Genomic DNA, 17,171 nt, shown 5'->3' on the forward strand with positions numbered 1-17,171 from the left:
GGCCGCAGGGAGGAAGGGGAAAACCTCTCGAGTGGGTCCTGGACATCTCGCTGGCGACACGACGCCACGAATAGTGCACACACCAGAATGTCATGGATGAAGCAGGCGCCTGCATGCATGCGGCATGGGCGCTTGATGTCGGACGGTTTGGTCCGTCTGTGTGAGATACTCGTACCAAATTAAGCCCAAGCGGAATTTCTCTTAAAAATAAAAACACGCTCATCATATCTCCTGCGATCTCCACTCCCCAGAGTCGTCCCATGCTCTTGCTCTCAGTATGTGCCCTGCCCGTGCTCGCGATAACTCTGGGCCCTTCTGTCAAATTCCGCCCGCCCATACCTGCATACCTCTACGAGGACTGGTGGAACTCAGCCGTCCCCACCATCGATAGCACCGCGACGCAGGCCTCACTTTCCGCTTCAGGGAACGGAGAGGAGTTTGCGAGCGATCCGTGCTTTTGGGCCACGGCGGAGCCGGAGCAGTGCGAGGACGCGTGCGAGCAAGGGGAGGAGTGTACCCTCGCGCCCATCGGCAGCTCTGCTGCCTCCTTGGCGACGGACCCGTCGCTCAGCGCCGCAGCACCTGCCGCCGTCCAAGGGGCCTTGGATGTCCTCAGCTCTGGCGGGGACTGGCCCTTACAACCCGTTTCGGCCGAGGCGCTCAGTCGCGCGCCCGAAGCCATGCTCGCGACCATGCAGTCCGACTGCGCGTGGCACCCCGAGAGCGACGAGTGCGATGTTCCGTGAACGCTCGCAGTCTGTGAGAGATGGACATGACATGGAGAGGGGTGGGCAGTGGCGGGGGACTGATTTCATGATCGGAAGCGCGGCCCGTGCTGCGCACGCCGGCCTGGCCGGCCTATGCGCAAGCCTAGAACGTGTCCACAGGCAAGGCACGCGTCGCGCCTCGTGCTCGTCCCGATATGCTGATCGTCTCGAACTGTCACAAAAACACCTCGTTCTCACGTGTGTTATTGTTGTTGTCATTTTCGTGCGCCCCACTGCGCACACCTCTTCGAGCCGCTCACGAGAGCGCCCTCGTCCGCCGCCGCTAGGGGCGCCGCGCCCGGGCCGGCGGGCCGGGCCGCGCGCCGGCGGCGGCGCCCCGCCCGCGCGCGGCGCGCCTCGCGGTAATTCCTATTGCTATTCGCGCCGCTAACCCCCTCTCTATAAGCGCCGCCCGCGCGTATGTCGCGTGCGGCGATCGGCGTACACCCGCGCGCGGCTCCGTTCGTTGTCACATAGACATATACTAAACGCCCCCCGCACACGGACCTGTGTGCTGTATGTTAGACGGAACACCTACAAGTCACCCACACATCTCTTCTCTCTCTCTCCCTTCTCGCAGCCCAGACGGCACCCACACAGCGCCGGACTTCGGTACGTACTAAACCGGGGACCCACAGCGAGCGGGCGCCGAGCGAGGGGCGGGAGAGGCTGGGCGCGGGCATGCACATGCCGCTCGCACAAGAAGACTGCTGCAGTGCGGTGCAAGCGGACAAGAAAAGGGTGGGGCGAAAGGGCGAGGCTAAGCCGGTACCGCCGCTCTGCGGCGAATACAATGTTACAGCGCTCCCCCAGGAGAGGCCGGGGAAGAGCCAGCGAGGCGGGCCGCGAACTGGCGGCCCGCAGGCCGAGCGCCGCCACCTCACTGCGCCTTGCTGGCGGCTGTCCTGGCAGAAGGCGTCGCCCTACTCGGGACGGACATCTGCTTGGCCTTCATGTACAAGAAGGCGCCCAGCAGTGCGAGGCCGATGCCCAGCCCATTGTACATGGTGACCGGGATGCCGAACCAGACGATGGCAAAGCCAATGTTTGCTACGCGCCGGCCGCAGTTGATGAGTCCGTGCGTCACGGCGTCGACCTGTCGGCGGAGGAGGAGCAGGGCGGGTGGCGGGCGGTGGGGCGGGGGAGCGGCGAGGGGCGGGGCGGACGAGCCTTCTCGAGGACGAGAAAGTTCATCTGATTGTTGATGTAGTAGAGCAGGCCGTTGAGGCAAAACAGCCGCGCCGGCTTGCCGCCAGCGCGGAAGAGCGAGACCAGGATCGGCCCCTCGAAGAAGAGGACCGCCGGCAGCAGCAGCAGCACGCCGTAGTAGTTTACGTGCAGGAAGAGCGAGGCGTTGTCCATGTTGCGCCCCAGCTCTGTCTTGAGCATCTTGGCGCAGATGGAGCGGGCGGCGTTGCAAATGTTGGATCCCAGCGCGAGGCTGAAGCCGACCCACGAAAAGCTCGCCTGCGGGCGGGGCTGCGCCGGTGGAGCGCAGCACGGCGGGCGCCTGCGCGGCGCGGCGCGGCGCGCGGCGCACCTCGGCCATCGCCGAGATGGAGACGCCGCCCACGATGGGAAGGAGCGAGAGGAAGATGGGCAGCGTCACGGGCGGCGCGTCGGAGAGAAAGAGCACCGTGAGCAGCATCGTCGCGAGCGGCTCGCCCGCCTTGACCGTGTCGACAAAGGAGGCGTTGACGGCGCCGAACGCGCCGTTCGTCATGCAAAAGCCGAGCGAGTAGACGAGCACCATGCGGTAGAAGCCCCACGTCTGCGCAGAGGCGGGCAGCTCCTTGTACCTCCTGCGGCACAGAAGCACGCGCGCCCGTCAGCGGCCGGCGGCACGGGCGGAGGCCCGCGCAGCTGGGAGGCCCGCAAGCTGGGAGGCCCGCGCGGCTGGGAGCGCGCGTCAGGGAGGCCGGAGGCCGGCAGGGAGGCCGCACCGGAGCCCCGCGACACGCAGCGCAAAGGTGCCAGCGGCGGTCGCACACACGTGCTGCATCAGCGTCAGCGACATCCACGGCGCGCGCCCCTTCTCAAACTGCTGGAGCGACTGTTTGGACGTCGAGTTGGTCAGCGCGCCCGTCACATACCACACCAGGATGTAGACAAGCGTCTGCGGCGTGAAGACTCCCGTCGGGAGCGCAGAGGCGTGCTGGCCGGGCGCCCAGGAGGACGAGTCGTTGGTCAGCGACTGCAGCCCGGAAGAGCGGCGCACATCTGGAGAGTCTGTGCCGCTGCCCACCGCGTCTAGGCCTTGCTGCAGCTCCTTTGGCGACGCCGTCTGCGACTCATCTATCTTGGCCAGCGAGTTTGGCCGCGGCAGCCGCGCGCGCGAGCTGAGCGGGCTCGGCGCTGACGGCGGGAAGGGGCGACACATCTGCCGGTGGGTCGGCGACGGAAGGAAGCGGTGTGCGTTTCCTGGGAATGCTGCCGAGCAGCTATCCTCGGACTCGTTCTCGCGAGAGCGATGTGCAGCAAGAATAAGTTCGGGTGCGGGTTGCCCGGCCGCGGGTTGCTGCGCAAAAGCTTTTATGTGCGCGGGTTCGCGCTGCGCTAGGCTCAGAGCGAGTTCGCGCTGCGCTAGGCTCAGACGGCGAGTTCGCGCTGGCTAGCTAGGTAGGAGAGAGAGTTTGTTTGTGTTGCTAGGTAGGTAGGTAGAGGGTGAGCCGTCGCGATTTCTTGTTGGTTTTCAAAACTCTCTCTCTCTCAAGCTGAAGATGTTCACGGGCCCTCACACGAAGGTGGGGAGCCCCCGGTGGGTCTCTTTAGGTTTATTTAGCTGTACTCGAACTCGGTCTAGGCAGGGTTTGCTTGCTCGTTCGTCGTTGCTGGAAATTAAGACAACATCAACAACAAACGCTAACCTCTTTCTGGCCGCGTCGTCCCTCCCCTGGCCGATGTTCTGCATTCCTCTTTTACGTACATAAAAGTTCGACGGATCACAGGACACAGCTAGACCCCAGCTGGGTTCCACGAGGCCTGACAGCCGGCGAGAGCTTGCGCTGCCGGATAGTCGAAGAAGGCCGACAGCGCTTGCCTCTCCGGCTCCGCGCCCTGCCGCGGTGACGCTGCCGGCTGCGACGCCGCGGCTGCGCTTGCCTCTCCCGCTTCCTCTCTGGCCCTCTCGCCCTCCTCCCACAAACGCGCTACCGCTGCCGGGTCGTACCGCTCGTCTCTCCGTCCGCGCCTCTCTCGCTCTGCGGCCATCCACGGCTCATCTTGCGCGCGCGGGTGGAAGGGCCCCCAATAGTAGCCGCCACAGTCGTCCGTCATAATTGTTAGTCGGAGAATTTCGCGAATCCTCGGCACAGCCTCGAGCGCCTCGAGGCGGTCGTTGCTGCTGTCGAACCGGAGGCGGATGTAGCTCTTGGCCGAGCCTGCGCAACAACAGGAAAGGAGCGTCGGAAGGGGCGGGTCGCGTGTGCTGGCGCGCTGGTCGCATAGCGGAGTGCCGCGCACCGGGCTGGGAGAAGGGGTCGTAGTGGTCGGCGATGGACGTGCCGATTGAAGTGGTCGGCGACGTCCTGGGAGCAAAACGGCACAACTCCCAGGAAAGGTCGTAGCCTCGCAAGTCCAACGGCACGTCCACAAAGCCGCGCAGGGAGAGGTCGAAGTCGATGTCGCTCGCGGACGCGGAGCAGAGACTTGCAGTCCTCAGCTTCAGCGTCCACGAGGGCCACGGGAAGCAGTGAGACGAGTGGGATTCCGGCATGGAGAAGGTCCATCGAATCTCGTCCCGCTCAAAGGTCACGATCCCGGCGCCGAACTCCAACGTTCCGAGGGCAATCTCGCTGCAGTGCTTCCGGACCGGCCGGTCCCAAACGGTATCGGGCCCAAACCTCCAGCGGGGGAGCCCGGGCGGCGGCCCTGGCCGTGGGAGGAGCTGCAGCTTCTCGAGCTCGCTCGAGAGCGACTCAGAGCGCTGCCCCTCTGCGCGCAGCCGCTGCACCTCTGCGTGCAGCCGCTGCACCTCCTCGCGCAGCTGCTGCCCCTCATCGCGCAGCCCGGCCGGCTCGCCAGCCGCATCTCCAGCTCCAGCCGCAAGCGGGCCGCCGCCGCTCGCCTCGCCGCCGCTCGGCTCGCCAGCCGCATCTCCAGCTCCAGCGGCAGGCGGGCCGCCGCCGCTCGCCTCGCCGCCGCCGCTCGCCTCGACGCCGCTCGGCTCGCCAGCCGCGTCCCGAGAGGGCTGCGGCACTGCGAAGACGCGCTGCCGCTTAGCCGGGTCTGCCGCCCACTCTAGCTGCTCGTCCCAGAAGAGCACCGCCCCCTTCGTGACGCCGCAGTCGGCAGCCGCCTGCTCTGCGGAGCTCGCGTCGCCCGCTCGAAAGCGGACGGCGGCGGTGAGTGCGGGCTCGAAGCAGTCCAAGAACGGCCGCGAGCCGTTGACGTCGCCGCCGTTTCCGCGACGCCGAGGCAGCTTCGCCTCTACGAGAGCGCGGCGCGACTGCGTGACCAGCTCGGCGTACCGCTCTCGCAGCGCAGCCTGCTCCGCAGTCGGTCCGACGGGGCCAAAATGCAGCACGCCGCACTCAAGCAGCCTCCGCACCGCAGGCAGCCACTTTGTGACATGCCGCGTGTTTTTGTCAAGGGACCCGCGCCGACGGAGGATCGATCCGAGCGGCTCCTTAGTGCGCTCGTGCTCGAGCGCGGCATCGATACACTGTTGGGATGGGGAGCGGGCATGAGCAGTTTGATATGTGGCGGCGGGAGGTGTACGAGCGGGGCGGCAGAGCAGCAGCACACCGATGGCGTGTCCCTTCCAACCTTGACGGGGAGGCCGTCTGGAATCTCCCCCTCAGCGTCCAACTGCTGCAGCAAATTTGCAGCGTGCTGCTGAAGTAGGTCCGGAAGCGACTCGTCGGGAGATTCAGCGGCGGCGGGCGTCACGTCGAATCGGGCGGGCGCCGCAGTGGCGAGGGTGGCGCTGGCGTCCGACGGCTGCGGCGAGGATGTGGCGCCGAGCGCGCAGCTCTCCTCATCGTCGATCTGCATTCGGCTCTCCTCCTCGTGCTCGATCTGCATCCGCACACGTCTTTGCTGTGCCGCTTGCTCGCTAGGTGTGCGGGTCTCGGAAAGAAAAAGCAAACGAACTAACGGGTCCCTAACAGCCGCTACGAGGCAGAAGAGAACGACGCGACAGAGGAGGAAATGACAAGGGAGAGAACGACGAGAGTGGGACGACCGCGAGGTGGCATGAAGGTTGCAGCGAGAAGCGGCGAGAGAAGACTGCGAAGAGAGATAGGAAGAGGCAGACTCCCTAGGGTGGGCGACGGCTAGCGCACCACACTCCTCTCCTTAAAATCCCTGTGTGGTGGCGGCGTGCCGTCCTCCCATCCCTCTCTTGGGTTGTCTGTTTTCTTTTTCTTTCTTTTTAGCCGCTACGACAAACTCATCTGTTAGAGTTGTTTGGTTAATAAAAATCTCTCTCTCTCTCTCATCTTTTATTCTTTGATAGTTAGAGGCTCTCACTCACTCTCAAAGTCTCAAACACAAACTTGCGCCACAGCTATATGTGTCGCACACACGCGACACGGCGGCTCCGGCAGCGCGCAGCGGAGGCGCCGGCGGGGGGCGCACCGATCTTCCACGACTTGCTACGCACACCCACACGCACAGCCACACAGGGTCTCACATAATCACATATTCTCTCTACACGAGACACACCGCGGAAGGGGCGCTTGGGAGCGGGGGCGGGGGCGGGGGCGGCGGGCGGGGGCGCGCACCGCGCAGGCGCCCAGGCCGCAGGGCGCAGCGCCCTGTGTCTGTCGCCTGTGTGGCCTGTGCGCGTGCGGCGTGGCGCGCGCGAGCGTGCGACGGAGGGTAGGGGTGGGGACGCTGCCGTGCGCTGCGCGCGCGCGCACGCGCGCAGCACACACCCCACGGAGGGTAAGACGGCGAGGAGGGGGCGGCGGCGGCGGCGGCGGCAGCGCGCGCGCTGCGCGCGCGACAGAGGGGCGGAGCAGCGACCGCTGGCGCGGACGCTGCTCCGTCTGCCAGAGACGCGCGCTCTGGCGCAGAGCGCGTCAAGGCAAGGGCAAGCGTGGCGGCGCGGGGACGCGCGGCGGCGGCGGCGAGCAGCGAGCGCTCCGTGCGCGGTGAGGCGGCCGGGCGAGGGCGCGGCGGGTGACGGGGCAAGGGAGCAGCCCACACCCGGCCGTCGCTTTTGAGCGACGACTGTGGCACGCCTGCGCAGGGGCCGCAGGGCGGTCAGTGGTGGGACGAGGCGGTGCCGGCCGCGGGCCGGGTGCAAGGCGCCGGCCTCGGCGCCGCCTCGGGCGCGGCGGGAGGGAGGGGGGGGGGGGGGTGCGTGTGCCCCCACCGAAAGGCGGCAGCGGCTGGCGGCCGAAATCGGTTCGGCGCGAGCGGGCGGTCGGCGACGGAACTAGGTGGTGAAGCTCGAGCCAAGAGCTTTCGGCTGGAGACGTCGTCGCAGAGGAGATAGTGGGGGCCCCAGATCGTCGAGCGCTCCGCCGCGTTTGAAAGACCGACAGGATGTGTCGGCCGGGGAGCCTCCGGCGGGCCTGCGGCGCGGGGCGCTGCGCGCGGCAAGCTTGCCGGGGTGTGGCCGCAGCGAGAGCCTCCGGCGGACGCCTGGCGGCGTGGCGCTGCGCGCCGGCGCTCCAGCGCCCGCGAGAGCAGCCGGGGTGTGTCGGCCGGGGAGCCTCCGGCGGGCCTGCGGCGCGGGGCGCTGCGCGCGGCAAGCTTGCCGGAGTGTGGCCGCAGCAGAAGTCTCCGGCGGACGCCTGGCGGCGTGGCGCTGCGCGCCGGCGCTGCGCGCCATTCGAACGAGGCCTCCGTCCTTTTTGCATTTTTGCAGCCGACCCGTCCTTTTTACAGCCCCTATATCTCGCGGAGGAGCAAAGGACGCCCGATTAGCGCTGCGCGCGGCCGGGCAAAAACAGAGCCGCGGCCCGCGTCTCTTTCTCTTTTCGCCGGTTATAGGCGTTACTTAGGGCTTTTCACCCACGGTCTCGGTTGTTTGAGGGATTCATAAGACATAACATATCTAACCCGCTCTTTGGACGAGCCCCCACAGACAAGTCTTTCCCCGCATTTTCCATTCACACAGGGGACGCGAAGTTCTCGTTTCTCTCACTCCTCGATCGCTGCTCTGGGGGGAGGCGGGGCCCCCGGAGGCACCGTGCGCCGCGCAGCACCGTGGCAGCAGTGCGGAAACGGGGCCCCGGCACTCATACCAGCCAGACTCATACTCGCTCATACTACCGACTTCCCGATTAAGTCAGTCTTGGAGAACCCTGTCCACGCCTGAGGATTCTGCACTAGCGATTCTGCCACCCAAGACAGGATTCTGTATGCGGAGGCTCGAGAGGGATTCGTGTCCGTTTCTTCTGATTCTCACTCTCCTTTTCCGGTTCTGCCTACTCGATCTGATTCTGCCCGTCCCCTTTCCACGCACTCAGCCTCCGGGCAGGATTCCTCACCCAGCTCAGCCCTTCGAGTTCGCCGGCGAACTGGCGAACTGGTTCGTGAACTGGTTCGGTGAACTCGCGATTCGTTCGGTTTCGGAGTTCGCTCTGGACGGCATCCCCTTGGTTCGCTGCATCGGTTCGGTCGTTCGCCCTTGGGTGCCCGAACCCTCGAACTAGTTCGTGAACTCGAGCCTTTTCTTTTCTCCCCCCCCCCCCCCCCCCGCTTCACACCCGCAGGGCGAGGAAACCAGGGAAGTTCGTCTGAACTGCGAACGAACCGCGAACGAACCGCAATATGTATTTTTTGGCTCTGCAGGCCTGTATAGTCTCCCTGGTTGCCTACTAGAGGCCTAGTATGCCTGGACGCCTCGGGGAGCCCCCGTCTCCCCCATTCTATTCGCCAGTCAGCACGCACGGCGCCCAGGCACCACAGGGCGGCCCTGCTCACAGCGCAGCCGGCACCATAGGGTATTTGTTGTTGTCTTGTGTGTACCGCGGCGATGGCGATGGTGGAGGCGGTGACGGCGACGGGGGTGGGGTAGCAGGCGGTGGCGGCGAAGGTGTTGGAGGCGGTGGCGAGGGTGGCGGCGGCGTGGGCGGCGGCGGCGGGGGTGCTGGTGGCGGAGGAGCAGGCGGTGGCGGCGAGGTGGGGGCAGCGGCGGTGGGCACGGCAGTGGGCACGGCGGTGGGCACGGCTGTCGGCGGCAAAGAGGGAGGCTGTGCGGGGGGTGGGGGCGGCGGGAGTGGCGAAGGGGGCTGTGCGGGAGGTGGGGAGAGTGGGGCTCACGCCTCGTACACATCTTCCACCCTCAGCACTCGCCCCTCTCCCGCGACCGGGAAGTTGCGCAAGTGTGGCATCACTTTTGGCAGGTCGCACGGTGCGACCCCCATCCACTGCGCGATCGGCTGCCACATGCTCTCCCACGGCTCGGTCGGGATGATCGTGCCGCGGTCGTTGCGCGTGCGCTCGCCTTCGGGGCCGAGCCTCGACGGGTACTGCCCTAGGATCCGGCCGCCGTTGACCGCACCGCCGTATATCAGATGGTTCCCGCCCCACGCGTGCGTTGTCCCCCGCCCGTTACCGATGATCGTCCTTCCGAACTCGGAGAGGGTGATGACGGTCACCTTGTCCCACAACCCCTGCGCCACCATCTCCTTCCGGAAGTCGTCGACCGAGTTGTCGATCATCGACATTATGCCGTCGCCCGGAGAGTCCATCGACGCGTGCGCGTCGACACCCCTCGTCCCCATCCAGAAGGCCGCGCGCTGCACGCCCGTCGCGCTGCGCGCCTTGATGACGCGCGCGACGGTGCGCAGCTTCATTGCAAATGTACAGCCGCAACCCCCGCCAAGATCGCAGCAGTCGTTGAAGGTCGTCGTTGTTGTTGCCGCGTCAATCGCATCGCCGAGTGTCTCCGCGTCCTGGATCGCCCGCCCCAGCACGCGCGAGTGCGTCTCGGCGAAGACCGAGCGCGAGGGCGCGGCCGTCATGTCCTCGATGTGGCGCCAGAGCTGCTCGTACTCCGAAAGCCGGCGGATGTCGCCTTGCCTCGAGTCGATGGCGACCGCGAGGCTGGGCCCTCCTGTCATTGCTCGCGGCATGCCACCAGACATGGCGTACAGCCCGGTCTTGTACGACGTGCGGCCGCTGCCGGCGCTCGCGTTGCCCTGCGCGTCGCACGCCGGGGTGTCGAGCGCGCTCATCACCTTCCCGAGTATGCCCGGCTCAAACTGATTGTTTGAGAGCGTCTGCATAAAGTCCTGCTGTTTGTTGTGCGAGAAGAGCGCATTGGGAGTGTCCCTTTTCGCTTTTATGAGGCCGAAGAACTCGTCGGGCGTAAGGTGCTCGACGAGCGCGCCGATGTTGGCGTATGCCGCCGCGTCTCCACTCTCATACATCGCCTTTGTCTTCACCAGCTTTGGGTGCAGCCCCATTACGTCGCACGGCTGCCGCTTCGCGCTCGCGTTTGCAGCGATCTGTTGGAGGGCGTCCTGCCTGAGCCCAACGCCGCTGTCTTCCGCTTCGGTGAACAGCCCCCCGCGCGCCTGGAGGTACTCGTCGTAGCCTCCGGCGGCCGCGTCGCAGAGAGAGTGCGGCATGAGCATGTTGAAAGTGTCGAGGCCGCCGAAGGCTTCGATCACAATGACCGCCTTGTAATCGTCGCCGCCGAGAGGCGATGCGGGCGGCGGGCTGGCGGGCGGCGGGCTGGCGTGCGGCGAGCTGGGGGGAGGTGCGGCCGGGGGGAGGGGAGGTGCGGCCGGGGGCAATGGGCTTAATGGAGGGGGTGACAGTTGCGTGCGCTTGCAGATGGTGCTGGCCCCTCTGCAATGTCTGTTGGACACACAGTCAATTTCATCTTCGTCCAGGTTCAGGTTGAAGTGGACGGTGTTATAAGGCCACTTTATCCAGCACGCCTGAGGAAACGCGGTCCAATGGCCCTCATCGTCCCAGGTAAGTTGTAAGGCGCCGGCAGCTGCCTCGCACTCTTCGGAGGAGGTGATCCGCTCGTATCCATCTGGGCATCTTGGCGCTACACCTTGTTCAGCGCCGAGATCCGATTTGACAAACTGTGAGGGCTGCGGTGTCGCCTGCTGATACACCATCAGACCCCCGCTGGCAGAGCCCAGCAGCGTGCAAGTGCTGTAGCACTTGCAATTGTTGTCTCCGTTGGTTGCATGCATGAAGTACGGGTAGAATTCCCCATTGTACAACGCGCACGTGCGAGAGCACTCGTCGACGCTCTGTGGCCCGAGCCAGTGCATCACCCAGTCAGATGAACTGCACCGGTCGCCCGATGCCTCCCCGTATATGCTCCAAGAGGGTGGAAGAGGTGATGTGGGCGGTGTTGTTGGCGGCGAGGACGGTGCTGGCGAGGGCGGTGGTGTTGGCGGCAAGCGGGGTGGGAGCCGCGGGGGCGGGTCTGATGGCGGTAGCGACGGGAGCGACGGCGGCGACGGGGGGAGCGGCGGCAAGGCGTTGGCGTTGGTAGCGTGGAAATCGGCGGAGGCGAGCACGAGCTTCTCAGCCAGCTTGAGCGCGGATGTGTGCCCCCTCGCCGACGCCTCCTCCTCGTAAGCGCTGAGGACGACCGCGCGAGTGTTCGCTCCCAGCCTGCCCCCCGTGAGCAGCAGGGCGAGCTCGTCGACCACATCGGGGCCGTGCGTGGAGCTCGGGCGCCACGAGAGCTGCCCTGCGTGGTCGACCGCATGTGCTGAGCCCTTGTAGTTATCGCACAGAGCATCACGAATGGGGATTCCGAAGCCGCCCTTGCACCCGGATAGCCCGTACTCGACAAGCGAGAAGAGGCCGTTGAACTTCGCGATGTAGTAGTCGCCCTGTGCGGTCACCTCCGCCTCCGGTGACAGCTGCCGTGACTGAACAACGGCACCAGCCGCGCGATACTCGGGCGAGTAGAACCCGAAAATGGAAGGCGCCCGGAAGGGCTCCTGCCCGAACGAGGCCATGTGGAGGATCTGCACCTGCCGACCGTCCTTCGAGGCGAACTCGAGCGAGCGCAGCACGTTCATCACTTGCAGGAAGGGCTCGCGCAGGTGGCCGTGTGTCGGAGAGGCGTCGAGCGTCGTCGACCGTGCCTCGCGGTCGAGGAGGGCGCACGCGACCGTCGCGCCCAGGTCGCCATACGAGCCGGAGTACACGTGGCCGGCGCACGTGCCGGTGCGGAATGCGTCAGCGACGCGCTTGACGTACCGCGGCGACGGGTTGGACGTGACCAGCTTCTGTATGAGCCGCGTCGCCGTGTGGGCCGGCGTGTTCTGGTGGTAGACGAGCGAGTCGATCAGCGCGTCGGTCTCGTGCTGCGCGTCGCGCGTCGACTGCTCTGCCCAGCGCATGAAGTGCGGCGGGTTGCGGAACGAGAAGTTCGTGCCAGGCACCTCCACCGTCGACAGCCTGTTGAGCAGGTAGACGTGCCGCGTGCCGTTGAGGACGATCCGGAAGACCGTCTGCTCGTTGAAGCCGCCCGTCGCGAAGCTCGTGTTGTGCAGGAACACGAGCACGTCGGGTGCCGCTTCGGTGCATGCTGTCGAGTTGCAGGGCTGGTACTCGCTGGGGTCGTACATCTCGAGCGGCGGCGCGGCGATCGTCAGCGCTGCCTCCACCTCGGCGGCGCTCGGCACGCCGTCGCTCGCGTCATAGACGGCGGACGTGACGACGTGCACCGCGCACACGCACGAGGACACGCCCATACTCGAGCTGTGCACCGTGCAGGCGGAGGCGGCCGCGCACTCAGGCGGGGTGGGGTAGCTCCCGCCCGCCCAGTGCACGCGGAACGTATTGCCCGAGTCGAGGCCGTACAGCTGGGTCGGGTCCGAGCATGATCCGAGTCGATACGGGATCATGTGCAGAAGCTCGGGCGCGTGGGTCGAGATCTCGCCGTGCGCTGGGTTGACCTGTATCTGCAGCTCGCACGGCGTGCCGAGCCAGATCTCGTGCTTTAAGTTACCACAGTAACTGGTCCCGCGGATCGAAGTGCAGCCCGGGCCGGGGGTGCAGCAGCTTGCATTGCCGCTGGCGCAGCCTTCACTAGGTGTGACACCTCTGTAGGCATTGTGCACTGCCATGTCGCAAACCTGCGGGCCTAGCGTCGCCTCTTGCGCCGTGACTGCCTCCCGAAACAGCTCGGAGGCGCGGGCCAGGTCAAACTCACCGGGTTTGTAGTATGGGTGTTCGGATCCGATCGCACACCTCTCGACGGCGGTCGAGTACTTTACGCGCTCGCCGAAGAACTGGCACTCCGAGTAGGCGTTGATGTGCGACGCCTTGCAGCAGGACGTGGCCGCGCCAATCGTCGCCGGGTCGGAGCACAGCAAGTCAGGACCGAGCCGGTTGTTGGGTCGCTGCACCTGCCTCCCGTTGTTGAAGAAGGTGAGCTCGGTGCACGCCGGCCGCTCGTACTCGTAGAATGCGACCGCGCCGCTCGAGGGGTCGATGAGGCGGATGACGCGCGGCTCCTCGACCTCGCACTCGTTTGAGCGATTCATGACCACGGGCTGGTTGTAAACGTCGTACTCGGTGAACAAGATCGTCGGCGCGTCGTGGCACGCGAGGTGCTGGGGCAGGACCACCTCCATCGGGAAGGTGCACGCCCCGTCGGAGCCGCGCGCGCACAGCGCGTCAAACAGCTGCGAGTGCGTCGCGTCCGGTGTGAGGATCGTATCAGGTCGGTCGCCGATCCACCAGCTCCCGTAGATGGGCTCCAATCCGGAATTACTGGTGTAGATGGGCTCGGAGAGGCCGAGCGGCGCGGGCCGCGTGCCGAGGTAGCGGTACGTCGCGCCCTTGCGCAGCCACGCTTTGTCGGGCAGATCGGCGCACAGCGGGTACCTAGTTGCCGCAAAAGAAGGTGAGCTAGAGGTGAGTCGTCCGCGAGGGTGCCGGGCCGGGGAGGCCAGAGGAGAGGACTACAAGAGCGAGGAGTTGAGCCTGTCGCCGAGGTGCCCGCCAAAGAGGTCGTGCTTTGGGAAGACGTCACGGTACTTGCCGTTGAGCCGCATGGGGTCGATCAGATTGGTACTCCACCGGAGCCCACCGCCCATCTCGAGGTTTGCACGGAACGGCTGCGTTTGGTATGGGGTCGGGGTTACGGTAAGAATCAGGGGCAAAGTGGGATGGGTCGGGGCTTTGAGCGTGCCTGCTGCTCGAAGCCGGTCCACACGCGCGCGAACGAGAATAGGTCGCGCTCAGTGTAGGTCGGCACCCTCGCGCCCGCGTCGTCGAGCACGGGCGTGCCGTCCCCATTCAGCTTCCAGAGCCCGATCGTGAAGAGCTGGAGGGACTCGCGCGCGAAGTTCTCGTCGGCGACCTGCAGCCGGTAAGAGTGGCACCGCGAGCCGATGAAGGTCAAGTAAGTTGCCATCGCCGGGTGGTACGCCACCTGAGGTCGGGGTGGGAGGGGGTCGTATACGTCTGTGGGGTGCGATGCTGTTGTGGGGTGGCGTGCGAGTGCGCGACCTCTTTGAAGACGTCGCGGAACCTCCCAAAGGCGTGGCGCACAAAGATGTCGTAGTACGCGAGCCAGATGTCGTGTATGTTGATGGTGTTGCCGCGATCGAGGTCGCCGTTCTCGATCGAGATCACAAACTGCTGCGAGAGCGCCCACGCCACGCGCTGGCGCAGCTGGTCGGGCGCGCTGAGCACCACGCTCGTATGCGCTGCCAGCTTCGACGGGGAGATAGTCGTCATCCAGCCGGGCGTGTAGTAGGGACGGTACAGGTCTGCGTTCCCCCATTTCACGTAGAAGCCGAGCAGGCTCTGAAAGAAGAAGTGATTTCCGAGCTCAGGAACCGCCGCCACCTCTCCGGGAGAGCCGCAAACCACGGGGCCGTCGGCTACCGTCGCCGCCTCCCTGACCGCCCCGAGCGCCAGGGCTACGGACGCGGACTGGCTGATGGACGGCAGCGCCGAGAAATCGGTCGCGTCGCCGAGGACACCGACCCACATGCTGCCTTGCAGGTAGGCCTCGGGATCGCTCCCCGTTTTGGTCCCAAACCGGCGGTCTCCGGCCTCGCCATAGACAATGGCCTTGGCGAAGTCGTGGATGTAGTCCTTAGTGCGTAGCGCATCTTGCAGTCGGATGAATGCCGAGCCGTTCGCGCCGACCGCGACAAACGGGTTTGGCATAGGGTCGCTGGGGCCGTACGCCATCGACAAGTACCCAAAGTCAAAAATTGTACGCTCGAGGGGGTGGACCTGCCGCCAGCAGCTGCCGTTGCGATCGTCGACGATGGCGCCGACCGTCGTGTTGGTCGCGACGCACGCGTCGCACGCGCTCTTGTCCACGTACACGTCGCGCACGTCCGGGTTGCTCGGGTCGGCCATGTACCACAGGCGCGTGTCGGTCTCGAGAAACTTTGCGCGCCCCTCGGCGGTGCCCGCATAGCGGATCGCGGCGGAGAGACAAGCCTCCGTGGAATTGTCGAGCGCCGTCGGGCTGTCGTCGCCAGCGCACGACTCGAGGCGCAGCCAGCGCGATCGCATCCAATCCTGAGGGCGGTTCGAGCCCGCAACCACCCACGCCATCGCGGTCTCCCCCTCGCCGTACTGGCCGTTGCCCTCTGCGCCGCACGGCGACTCGTAGCAGCCATGTGTCGGGTGGCAGCGGCTGGGGTTGAGCGGCATGTCGACGACGGCGTACACCATCACCGATCCCTCGGTGTAGAACATCTGGAGCGTGCTTGCGTTGAGCGTGAGCGGCACGCTTGACCAGCGCGGAGCCTATTGGAAGACTCCAACATCAGATAGTCATGTGGCAAGAGACCCGGACCTGCGAGTTCGCATGTGCGCCGCGCAGCTCGGCTCCCGCCGACAGGAGTGCTCGTTCAAAAACGTGCGCGGGGTTGCGGGGCACTGGGCGCGCCGCCCCACGTTGGCCCCGGCCCGCCTCGCCGGCCGCTCCAGGGAGTTGTCCAACGTCTGCATCCGGACATCGCGCCGGTAGTAACGGTCGCGGTGGCGCAGGAAGTGCGAGCCCGCCTACAGGCGACTCACATCGTCACGCGGCGGATGTAGAGCTCTACAGCTCTACAGCGCTCTCCAGCGCTCTACAGCTCTACAGCTCTACAGCGCTCTACACTCTACACCCCTCTACACCCTCCCTCAGGTTTTGTAGCCCTCGTTGAACTGTTTGGTGAGTTCTGGTTTTTCGGCATCTCCCATAACGGGCCGGGAGACGGAGACGGCGTGGACACAATCGTACCATGTCTCTTTCTCTTTTCGCCGGTTAGTGATCCCAGTTCTGACGACTCTCGTTGTATACAGCGAGCGCAGGCAGCGGCCAATCACTTGAGACCTTCCTTGGTTGCGAGCAACTCGCGCAGACGAATTTCTTCTTGTTGCACAGCACGACTCGTGTGTCGCCGTTGTCTGGCATCGCTCCTGCGCGGCGTGTCGTGCAACCAAACGGACTCAGCATGGCGTTTTTGTTCGGGAGCATGAGCAAAGTGTGAGTAAAGGCGAGCTCTGACGGAAATTTCACGACTGACCTTGCACAAATTCGTTGCACGGAGCAGCGTTCTCACACTGCCAAGCACGTCTGAAGCGCCTTCCCCAAGCGCCTTCCCCAGGATTGGGAAGGCGCCCAAAGTTGCGGATTGCCCCGCTCCTGAGCCCTGGACTTTCATGACCGCGTCGGACCCTGAGCGGACCGCCTCGATCATGTCGAGCACTGCCGCCAAAGAGCAGTGCACCACGATCTCGAGAGCACCAGCACGAGGGAGCCAAGGATGGGAGCCGTGAGACAAAGCCGTGAGACGTGATGCCGCGAGACGATGCTGATTGCTGTGAGTGTGAGCCGATGCCGTGGAGCCGGTGCTGTGGAGCCGAAGCAGTGAGCCGAAGCGGTGAGTCGTTGCAGTGTACAAGCTGTGAGCCGATGCCGTGAGCAGCCTGCTGTGAGCCGATGCCGTGAGCAGCATGCTGTGAGCCGATGCAGTGTGCCGTCTGCCTCGAAGTTCTCGTTTCTCTCACTCCTCGATCGCTGCTCTGGGGGGAGGCGGGGCCCCCGGAGGCACCGTGCGCCGCGCAGCACCGTGGCAGCAGTGCGGAAACGGGGCCCCGGCACTCATACCAGCCAGACTCATACTCGCTCATACTACCGACTTCCCGATTAAGTACGGTTAAGTAGAGGGCAGATTCGGAGAGATATCGAGAAGTACATACAGATAGACCCTCCAACCATCAGAAAACTCCAACCTGATCGGTCGTACTGACCGCCGACAGATCACTCCAGACAGCAGACAGGCCGACGCCTGCACGCGGCCGGCCGGGCGAGAGGCTTGACACGATCCGACCCTGCGACCCTGACGCTGCTGCTCTAGCTATCAGACATGCGCTGCTGACTGCTGCCACAATGTGCGACCGGTGCTGACCCACTTGGCGGCCTTCCCGGTCAGTGGTGAGGCGCAGTGCAGAGCTGTCGATCGCGCGACGCCGCACTGGTCCCACATCGGTGAC

General features: G+C 65.5%; 4 protein-coding genes across 4 annotated transcripts; 1 reads left to right on the forward strand and 3 right to left on the reverse strand.

Moving 5' to 3' along the window:
• Nucleotides 1–260: 260 nt before the first annotated feature.
• On the forward strand, nucleotides 261–746 carry EMIHUDRAFT_240715 (hypothetical protein; the record flags this gene model as incomplete). The annotated part of the gene is made up of 1 exon (XM_005774326.1): nucleotides 261–746. The coding sequence occupies one exon, from the start codon at nucleotides 261–263 to the stop codon at nucleotides 744–746; it is 486 nt and encodes a 161-aa protein (XP_005774383.1).
• A 901-nt stretch (nucleotides 747–1,647) lies between these two features.
• EMIHUDRAFT_469711 (hypothetical protein) lies at nucleotides 1,648–3,230 on the reverse strand (the record flags this gene model as incomplete). The annotated part of the gene is made up of 4 exons (XM_005774327.1): nucleotides 2,711–3,230; nucleotides 2,308–2,569; nucleotides 1,950–2,234; nucleotides 1,648–1,863 (listed from the first exon to the last, which is right to left on the reverse strand). The coding sequence occupies exons 1-4, from the start codon at nucleotides 3,145–3,147 to the stop codon at nucleotides 1,648–1,650; spliced, it is 1,200 nt and encodes a 399-aa protein (XP_005774384.1). The 5' UTR covers nucleotides 3,148–3,230.
• A 492-nt stretch (nucleotides 3,231–3,722) lies between these two features.
• Nucleotides 3,723–5,792, reverse strand: EMIHUDRAFT_240717 (hypothetical protein; the record flags this gene model as incomplete). The annotated part of the gene is made up of 4 exons (XM_005774328.1): nucleotides 3,723–4,147; nucleotides 4,230–4,761; nucleotides 4,966–5,430; nucleotides 5,514–5,792. The coding sequence occupies 4 exons, from the start codon at nucleotides 5,790–5,792 to the stop codon at nucleotides 3,723–3,725; spliced, it is 1,701 nt and encodes a 566-aa protein (XP_005774385.1).
• A 3,191-nt stretch (nucleotides 5,793–8,983) lies between these two features.
• On the reverse strand, nucleotides 8,984–16,339 carry EMIHUDRAFT_116937 (hypothetical protein; the record flags this gene model as incomplete). The annotated part of the gene is made up of 6 exons (XM_005774329.1): nucleotides 8,984–13,544; nucleotides 13,626–13,777; nucleotides 13,918–14,094; nucleotides 14,172–15,434; nucleotides 15,585–15,692; nucleotides 16,202–16,339. The coding sequence occupies 6 exons, from the start codon at nucleotides 16,337–16,339 to the stop codon at nucleotides 8,984–8,986; spliced, it is 6,399 nt and encodes a 2,132-aa protein (XP_005774386.1).
• Nucleotides 16,340–17,171: the final 832 nt, after the last annotated feature.

The sequence above is a fragment of the Emiliania huxleyi genome (assembly GCF_000372725.1).
Source record: "Emiliania huxleyi CCMP1516 unplaced genomic scaffold EMIHUscaffold_314, whole genome shotgun sequence".
NCBI classification, from domain to species: Eukaryota; Haptophyta; order Isochrysidales; family Noelaerhabdaceae; genus Emiliania; species Emiliania huxleyi.